The sequence below is a fragment of the Rhinichthys klamathensis genome, unplaced genomic scaffold (genome assembly GCF_029890125.1).
Source record: "Rhinichthys klamathensis goyatoka isolate OS25496 unplaced genomic scaffold, OSU_Roscu_1.1 h1tg000192l_1, whole genome shotgun sequence".
Taxonomy (NCBI): domain Eukaryota; kingdom Metazoa; phylum Chordata; class Actinopteri; order Cypriniformes; family Leuciscidae; genus Rhinichthys; species Rhinichthys klamathensis.
Window position 1 is genome coordinate 4463171 of NW_026606718.1, and position 9599 is coordinate 4472769.

Sequence of the window (9599 nt, forward strand, 5' to 3'; positions counted from 1 at the left end):
GTAAGTGAAATGAATGCTAGCACTGGAATATAATCCATGAGTCATTCCTGTTATGTAGTACATTTTCAAGTCTCCATTATATTTACAAATACTGTACATAAGTCTATATTTGGATAAAATATAAAATTGAAGTCATATTAGTTAGTTTTCTTTTATCACAATATTACAATGAATGCCCTAAAAAGCATAAAAAGTCATTAATTGAGAAATTTTCCAGATGTTTTTCTTTCTTTAATCAAAATGCAAAATTTGGGGATGTTGTTCTAACTGTTAATCTTAGATATTTCCTTAATATCACTTTCCACCCTGTTAGGCTTTTGAAAAATCCCTTTAACTAAAGTCCTTAATGACATTATTGTCCAGGAAGTGACATCATTTTGGGTGGGAAAACAACAGCATAAACACGAGCAAGTATTAGCAGTTCATTCGATAAATTAATTGATGCATTGTGCTTTAGCCGTTTGTCTTAATTTTCCATCCCGTTGGACAAAAAGAAAATGGAATGACTGAATCAAAATATCAAAAGATGGTTTAAAAAAATATCCATATTTATTTGAGTTAACTATCAATCCATAATAAAACAAACCATGCATTTCAACCCTGTTATGTTCCATTCTGTAATTCATCTTTCATCTGCAACCAGAGCCTATTTCTGAAATACTTTGAATTACAACACAAGGGTGTATTCATTTTTAAAGTTTAAGAGTTCAAAAGTTTAAAATGTGTGGCGTAACAGGAATGACCCTTATGCAAGGAATGAAAGGCATAGTAGCATTTCCATATGAAACTCCTGGTAATAGTGCAAATTTAGTCACATCCATACTTAGAAACATTACGAAAGTGCTCCTAATAAGAAAGTCATGCTCAAAAGTGTAACTGACGGCAGCAGAAAGGTAAGCTCCTGAGTAAAACTGAAATATCAGACCATTCCAAGCGGCTTTACTCTGTTGTACATCACGGAGCTGGATCTGTAACAGCGCTCTGAGCGGTGTCTTTCAGGAAGGCAGCGGGCGACCTGAGTGCTACTGTGTCTCCTTCAGGACTAGTGTCTGGAAGAAAGGTGTTCGCAGGGACGTCCCGGTCTGGGCCAGCCAGGCTAGGAGAAGCCATGGGGGTCAGGAGGATGGAGGTGGGACAGTCGGAGGAGACGTACCTGGCCAGCACTTGCAGCTGCTCGGACTGCGGCGAGGTGTCCGTACAGAGGTTCTGGCACAGGCCCGAGAGGTTCTGACGCACATCCTCCAAGCTGAGCTTCAGCTGGTTGCGATCTTGCAGTAATTTCTCCTTCTCGCTCCTCTGATAAACGTGGAGACAAAAGAAGATCCATTTTAGGATTGTATTCTGTACTCAAAACACATGCTAATGATTTTCTTAACGTTACATGTTCACGAAAACTGTGTTGATTGGTTTACTCGATCTCCATTTGAACAAAAGGGACAATAGAAGCAATATAATTGTACACTTTATGCCCATACACAATGTGGTAATGGAAGGGATTTTCAATTTCAAATTATTCTGCTTTCTAATTGATCCCAGTAACAATTCTTGTCATACTTTTAAAGACAAAAGCCCAACTGTATATGCTTATATACTAAACTCTGATAATAATAAATTATATTCTTATTGTAAAACTGTTTCCAAAAGTATATTTTATGCATATTTGTACAGATTTAGTATACAAATGTATATTTTCTTAACATTTAACATATTTATTACTTTATTTCATGGTAGTAGGGCTGCAACAAACGATTATTTTGATAATCGATTAATCTAACGATTATTAGAACGATTAATCGACTAATCGTCGATTATTTCGCAGACTAATCAGTAAGTTTGGAACGATTATTCAGCTTTTCCAATTAGTTAAAACATTGAGTTATACATATTCTAACTATAATATAAAAAAAGAAAATCACTTCAGCTTTTGAAATAGTTGTTTTAATGAACTTTGAGCCAACTAAACAGGTCATTCTCTTTAAGTTTTCAGATTTCGGTCCAACTCAAATCACACACAAATGCTCTCTAAGCATTGTTTAATAGGCCCACTGCTTTTCTTAGAACTGAAACAGAAAAAGGGACATTTACTTCAGGACACAAAGAATGGTAAAATATTAATCTGCAAACAATTATTATAATTATAAAATTACAATCTTTTTTTACATGACAATGAGCTGACAGAGACGTTCTCATTCCCTTTTAATTTATAGTATGATAAAGTGACTGCCGTGATATTCTTCCTATATCATAGGAAGGATATAACATCTCGTTTTGTAAGTCTTCATGATTATTGAACAAAATACAGGCAAGTGATAAGACTATAATAATACCTAATATACTAATAGTGTTACAATAATAAAAACAGCCCTGACTCCTAAGCTCGATCAAGCTTTATTCTATACAAAATAAGTCATCAAATTACTGTAATTATATTACTATTGATAATATTATTACTATTATTAGAAGTATTGCATTCTCTAATAAAGAGAGATTTGCCGCTGGTGGTTAGTTAGCTCCAGCTGGAGAACACTCACTTCTCACCGGCTCCTCTTTTGCCGGGATGTTTCCTCTTGCACCCCAACATTGCACACGACAGCATTCTTGATTTGAAGTTTTGTGAAACTTTCCCAAACCCAAACCTTGCTAGTTCGGATTCGTTTGCACTGTCATAATTCGCGCTGTTTTCTCTTCTACCGCAATAGCATTTGTAAGGGCTGCACTACACTCTAGCGCTACAGCGCCGTAGCGTTCAAATCGCGGGATTGCAGGCCCTTACATTAGGTCACGTGAGATCAAACGACTACTCGACAACAAAGATATTTGTCGACAAATTTTTATTGTCGACGTTGTCGACAACGTCGACTAATCGTTGCAGCCCTACATGGTAGTTTTATTTTTTATTTTTACAATGAAAGTATCGTCTATAATACAAAACTGTAACCTTATTTTTATTATCAGGGTGATTCCAGGCACCACCGCTTTTATAGTCATATTGTAAATTTTTTTTGGTCCCAATGAGCGAGTAGTGAAAATCTGATATCTAAATAAAGCAAAACAACAGAGAACAAAGATAACGAAATAATCCTTAGATGCCATGTTTTCCATTATTTTGAATTATCAAACAAATTAGTTAGCTGAAGTTATTACTCCACCACCTGTGTGACGTCATTAACAGCCCAGTGTTTCCTCTAGGATTTTTTCCAGCCGTGGTGGCAGGCCCATTTCGCCAGGGGGAGGGGGCGTGGCCCATGAGTGATACTCCCATTGGCCACACCCCCGTATCCCAGGTGTTTAAACCTCCCCTAAGTATTATAACATGAAAGGCGCCATTAAAGCCCCATTCACACTACAAGCGACTTTGTCGCTGCATGTTGCCAGTGGCTGGCGATGAGGTCGCTAGTGGGAGTTCCCACTAGTGGTTGCCTTTATGAATGACATCCAATGATGTGGAGAAGGATCATACACGCTCCGCTCCTATTGGTTGTCGCTCCCGAAAGTCGCTCCTCATTTGCATAAAGTTAAACAGATCTCAACTTTGTCGCGTCGCCAGACACGCCCCATCCGGTCGCTGTCGCGCGTGTCGCCGGAAATCGCCAGCTCCCCATTGAAATGAATGGTATCGCGTCGCGTGTAGTGTGAACGGGGCTTAAGAGCGGCAAAGCGATTATGCGCATCGCGTGCGCAGAATGATGCACTTGAAGCAACGCGAAGTCACAGCGTGCAGCGCTTCGCATTGAAAGGTTCAAAGCACAAAGCGAAGAGATTATATCTGCTTAATGTATTATATCTATGCAACAGTTTATTGAGCCTTTTCTTTTAACAGTTTTAAATTTCAGTTAACTTACAGTGCCCATGAAGAACAATTCATAGTGCTCTCTACTCTAGTGCTGTAGTAACAGACACCCGGGAGAAAGGAATGTGATTTAGAAAGCGCTATAAACTCCAGCAAGATAAAGTAATTTTATGCAAACTATAGACCTTTATCTACAAATATACTATAAAGGGAACATTGATCTTGAAGAGAGTGTCGTCGTGTTACTATGTGTTACTGTCGTAACCGAACGCGACGTGCTGTTTGAATGCTGAATGGAGAATGACTGAGGAGAGATATAGTTTCCATTAACTTAACGACTTAAATATACATTTTTACCTCACATTATGCTATTGAATGACTTTAGAAGTCTTGGAATATAGTGTGAAAACTTTATGGTGCTTTACAATGTTTTGTATGCCTTTAGTGGGGCTTAACAATAACACAACAATATCGGACCGAGAAGCTGCAGCCGTGGCGGGATGATTTTAGGTGTGGTGGCCCGCCACGGCAGAATGAATGTAGCGGAAACACTGCAGCCCCAAAGCGGTTCAAATGACGGATGTGAGACAGTTACTACTTTTTTCTGGAAACAGTCGTGACAAGCTAGTTCATTCCTCCAATGAAGCATTACACTATGGTAGTTATGCAGAGTTGCGTATGGGAAACGGGTCAACCTTGAACCCTAACCGATTCAAAGCCATTCATTTGAGAGTTCAAGACTGAATCTTTTGATTAACTCGCTCTCATTTATGTCTTTAAGTAACTCTCATTTAGCATTCCTAGACTACAATGATCCTGCTGCATGTTGTTTGATTGCACTAAACTATCAATATATATTCAATATGTACATATAATGTCTGTATATATGGGGTTTATTGTGTTTAAACTTGTTTTGAGGATGGCACTATTGCTCGAGGATCTTGTTGTGTGTGCTCTCAGGCGAGAACGCGTCTTTATGCCCGGTACACATTGTGCGATTTTGTGCTCTCCCGGACGAAAGATCACCAATAATGGAAATTTCTGTGGTCGTGGCTCCTAAACGGTGGTCCTACGGCGTACAGTGATAGAGGGTCTAAGACGGCCCAAAGATTTTCACTGTCATTTTCAGTTTGACAGTGTCAGAAATTTACTGACTAGCCAAAAAAAATGCGTCATGAAATGTCGTATTGATCAACATGACATGGCGCTAAAACTTAAAACTTTCTGCATTTACAAAAAGTTGGCCTCTTTTCCCTAGCCATAACCGCATCCATATTCTCCTCTTTTGCTTCCTTCTCTTTTTTTTTCAGCGCACATAAAAAACAATTGCCAAAGTGACTCATCTTGCTTATTCGTTTACCACTAGTGGATGCCGCTGAGGAAGTTTTAGTCTTCTATACTAACTTGCGTCATAGCCTACGGTTCAATAGGTGTCATCATCGTAGAGTCTGCATACATGTCATACCCAAGTTTATCAGACCCATGTCACTCAATTAACATTTGGAGAACATTCACAAAATATTGATATAAAACAGATATACCAGTTTCTTGATGTCTCCCTCCAGCCAGTAGATACAGTCTAGCTTCCTCTTGCGGCAGCGCTGTGCAGCCACGCGGTTCTTACTGCGCCGTCTCACATCCTGAACAAACTCCAGCTGTTCCGGGGTCAGTTTCTCGCGTTTCAACATCTGCAGGAATGCCCTCCTGGTCATGCTGGAAATTTGCTCCACAGGGAATGGCAAATCCACCTGGGAAGAAAACCTTGACGTCAACACTGCATTATAGAGCCTAGAGGTTGGTTACATTTTTTTAGTAGAGTCTGAAACTTTTATTTGATGCATGTCTGGGAATCTCAACAGAGTACAAAATATTGGTGAAGTTTGCAATTTGGCACCAAATTGAGGTTTTACAACTCTGAGTGCTAGCATGCTCACCTCCTGCACTGGTTCACTGCTACCACATTGCGCACAGTCTCCATCCGATTCACACTCAGAGTTTTCCCTGGAGTTAATTGGGGACATGCAGGAACTGTCTCCAGTGTCTTCATTGGACAGAGTGTGTCCCCCGGAGGTCTGTCTGTCAGTGGAGCTCAGGTCCCTCAGGAAGGGACAATCATCGGGCGCAGCTCCCAGATCCAGATGCTTCAACCAGTGGAAGTCCGAGCCGTTTCCAGCAGACGACTGGTCGATAGAGTCCAAAGGTAGTGGCTCATTTAACGTGGAGCTCAAATCCGGCCAAAAGCCCTTCGCGAGATGCTCAGCCACTTCCCTTTCCACTATGCTTCGTTCGGTGAAGCCATCTTTGGGGGACAGTTCAGAGAACGTTTGTTTGTTGGAATCAAAGACCTGGTTGTCGTCGGTGCCAATGCTACTGATGTCTGGAGCGCTGGAAATCCCGTCCAAAACCCCGCTTGACTCCACAGAATTCAGAGGACATAGTTGGCTGCAGTTGGTGGGCGGCATTAGAGACCCTTCAAGTTGGTCAAAGTGGCCATCGGTGATACTGGCTATGTTCAGGTCTTTATCAGTAGGTGGTTCACAACGTACCTCCATTGCTAGTTCCTTCTGGAATTGTTCCTCCATTGCTAAAATGTCCCCACCACAGCCAGCTACAGCCGAATGCAGTTTCTCATTATCACTGGTGCTCGAAGTGGACAGGAAAGGACACACTTCACCGGCCACCACAGAAGAGGAAGGCAACTGTGGGCCACAGTTCTGCAGGCAAAACTGGTCTTGGCCATCACCCATGTGATATGAAGAGCTTCTTGTGTACAGCGGGGATAAATCTAACTGCATTTCTTTGCCATTGGAGATCGGTGGGCAATCTTTAGGACTTTCTGCAGAGGATGTTGCAGATGCAGCCTGCATGACTGTTCCTGCATCCTGAGCATCTTCTCCAGTTTTAGGGGTTTGGTCACTAGGACTGCAGATGGCTTGGGATTTCTTACTGGATTCTTGGCTCTTGCTTTTCCCCTTCACTTTTTTTGAGGCTCCACCACCATCAGAAAACTTTGGGATGAGGAATTCAAAGCAGGCTTTATCGAGGTTTTGAAATCCAAGAAATTCGGCGCATCTGTGGATCTCCAGGATGTTTTCTTTCGTGAAGTGAAGTTTTGCAGTGTAGGCAAACTGCAGAAGAGGCTCAAATCCCTCCACAGTGACCTTGGGAGATTAATGATCTAGTCATGATTACTGCATGAATAAATTATTTACAAAATCGCATTATTGGGTTATAGCTGTAACATTGTTTGCTTAATTTAATCTCAATGTATAAGGCCTAATTTGACAGCAATGCACTATAAACCATTTTCCAAGGAATAGTTCACGCAATAATGAACACTATGTCATCATTTGCTCACCCTCATGTCGTGCCAAACTCGTATGACTTCCATCGTACACTCGAGGAAAAGTTAGTTTGACTTTTCCATATAATGAAATTAAATGAGGATATTTGGGATTATGAAAAGTAGCAAAAAAAAACTGTCAGGAAGAAATGTAAAACTCTTAAACCATGTTCAAGAAATTAAAATTGTGGTGCAAGCATCAAGTAAAAAGTAAAAACGTTTTTCTTTTTTTACAAGAAAAAAATATCATCATTATTAACAAATAACATGAATTATTCATTGATAAATGTCACATGACATTTTACAGCCTGCATTACCATAAAAAGGTCAAAATTATCATTGATCTTGACACAGTTATGATAGTCAACAGAAGTCCTCTCTATGATATAATTTCCTGTTTTATATATACTTTTTCATGCAAGTTGGTCGGACCGCATTACATTGATTTGTAGACAAATATTAATAAACAGTGAAACAGTTTTGTAAAAAGAATTCCGACAAATAATAATAAAATATTAATTTATATCATTTAATTATTTTAATAAGGCTTTTTTTCTTCTTCTTTATGATTTTAGGACAGTTGCATCAGTTTTATTTTTTTACTTTTTGCCCCCCAAAAATATCAAAATTAATTTGAATTCAGAAATTATAAACATGGTCATCATAGAAGTATGTAAGTGTGAATTTTTCTAATGTATTTCTGGATAAATATAGCCGTGCTCATAAATAAAAGTATGCGTCATGTCACTAACCCTCAAGGGTTCAATATTTATACATATGTAAATGAGTAAAGGATGACATAATTTTCACTTTGGTTTGAATTGTTTGTTTTAGAGTTTGCTCTGATCATTTTTTTTACAGTTTTATATATATATATATATATATATATATATATATATATATATATATATATATATGTGTGTGTGTGTGTGTGTGTGTGTGTGTGTGTATCTGTTAAAAATAACAACAAATCATAAAGAGAAGACAGCTTAAACATAGGTTTCTGAAAACCTCCAGGTTCAACCCATCCATCCACCATATCAAGCATTACCTCATCCGGTAAGCTGACAGTGAGGTTTGGTCGGCTGTGGTTTGTCAGCCTGGTGTAAAAATAGTGGCTGCAGGAAGCCAGCACAGAAGAGTGTGCTCGAAAGCTCCTGCGCTCCACTTCAACAGTCACATCACACAAGAGCTCCTTCTGTCTCAGTTCCTCCAGCGAGCGAAGAACATGATGGCTGTGAACAGCGGACTGAAAGGTGAAAACAGAGGTCCGGGGGCCATCCACAGACATGACGCAGGGGTTTAGCTACAAAATAACAGATACATAGACGCAACTGTGTAACAAGGTGGAAATACAGAAAGAGATGCATCAAGTTACACTTGGGTGGAGTGATTTCCAGCTCAATACATGGTGATGAGGGGCACATACAGTATACAGATGCATTTACAAATATGCCATGTAGAATACAAAAAAGTAATATATATATATATATAAAGCCACTATAATCTTACTTTTCAATGTTAAAAACATTTGAGTAACCATTAAGATTAGTAAACAGAGTGACTGAGCATGACTCTGCAAAATAAGTATACATTAAAAAAAAGCATGTTTTCAGTTCCCGGCTAGACTAAAGATAGCTAATCTTTCTATATATAATTATTTGTCTATATATGTGTGTCAATCATATAGTTAACAGCATAGTTTGCAGCATAGTTTGCACTATTGTGAGTGTTAAGCAGCTGTGCAAACATTTGTTTATGAGCTGGCATAATGCTAATTGCTTATACCGGGAAGTTCCGACTTGTCAAAATGGCATAATCTTTAAGATGATAAAACAAAAATAGGAACTAGCCAGTGGTTTAAAATGTAACTGACATTGTTAAACCTGTCTTAACACACAATAATGTTTAAACGCAGGGCTTGTATGTCTGTAAAGGAATATAAAACTGACCTGACATATCACTGGAAATCAGAAGCCGTCAAAAATTCCGCTCTGTCCATCGCTTTTCTAGTCTAAAAGAAAAAACGGATTAAAGTTTGACAGCGACGAGCTCCATAATGCCTGTCATGTGACTGTACAGTGCGGCAGTGAGTGCGCGTCACACATCACGCACAGAACGTACTGCGTCATGAATCTAATAACCACGCCAATCAAGAGCCACGCCCACTTTTAGCAGATAGATAGATAGATAGATAGATAGATAGATAGATAGATAGATAGATAGATAGATAGATAGATAGATAGATAGATAGATAGATAGATAGATAGATAGATAGATAGATAGATAGATTATTATCAACTATAAATAATTAATAATTATATATATATATATATATATATATATATATAGAAAGAGAAACTAGTAGTAATAATAATAATAATTATATATATATATATATATATATATATATATAGTATTAATATACTGTATATTATTACAATTACTGCTAGTCTCTCTTTTTTA

General features: G+C 38.6%; 1 protein-coding gene across 2 annotated transcripts; it reads right to left on the reverse strand.

The window, feature by feature from the left end:
- Positions 1-698: 698 nt before the first annotated feature.
- On the reverse strand, positions 699-9242 carry bach1a (BTB and CNC homology 1, basic leucine zipper transcription factor 1 a). Of its 2 annotated transcripts, none has more exons than XM_056262499.1 (5): positions 9086-9242; positions 8185-8439; positions 5725-6951; positions 5332-5538; positions 699-1296 (listed from the first exon to the last, which is right to left on the reverse strand). In XM_056262499.1, the coding sequence occupies exons 2-5, from the start codon at positions 8422-8424 to the stop codon at positions 955-957; spliced, it is 2016 nt and encodes a 671-aa protein (XP_056118474.1). In that variant the 5' UTR covers positions 8425-8439; positions 9086-9242; the 3' UTR covers positions 699-954. The 2 variants fall into 2 exon arrangements, with proteins under 2 accessions (XP_056118474.1, XP_056118475.1); XM_056262500.1 differs by having other exon boundaries at positions 8185-8467; positions 9086-9205.
- Between the last annotated feature and the right edge of the window lie 357 nt (positions 9243-9599).

Bases quoted from the DNA above. Each gene is read 5' to 3' on its own strand.
- bach1a (XM_056262499.1), bottom strand. From the start codon at position 8,424: ATGTCTGTGGATGGCCCCCGGACCTCTGTTTTCACCTTTCAGTCCGCT. The intron at 6,952-8,184 runs GTAATGCTTGAT...TAATCTCCCAAG, and splicing joins CTGTCAGCTTACCGGATGAG to GTCACTGTGGAGGGATTTGA. The intron at 1,297-5,331 runs GTATATCTGTTT...CACGTTTATCAG, and splicing joins AGGGAGACATCAAGAAACTG to AGGAGCGAGAAGGAGAAATT.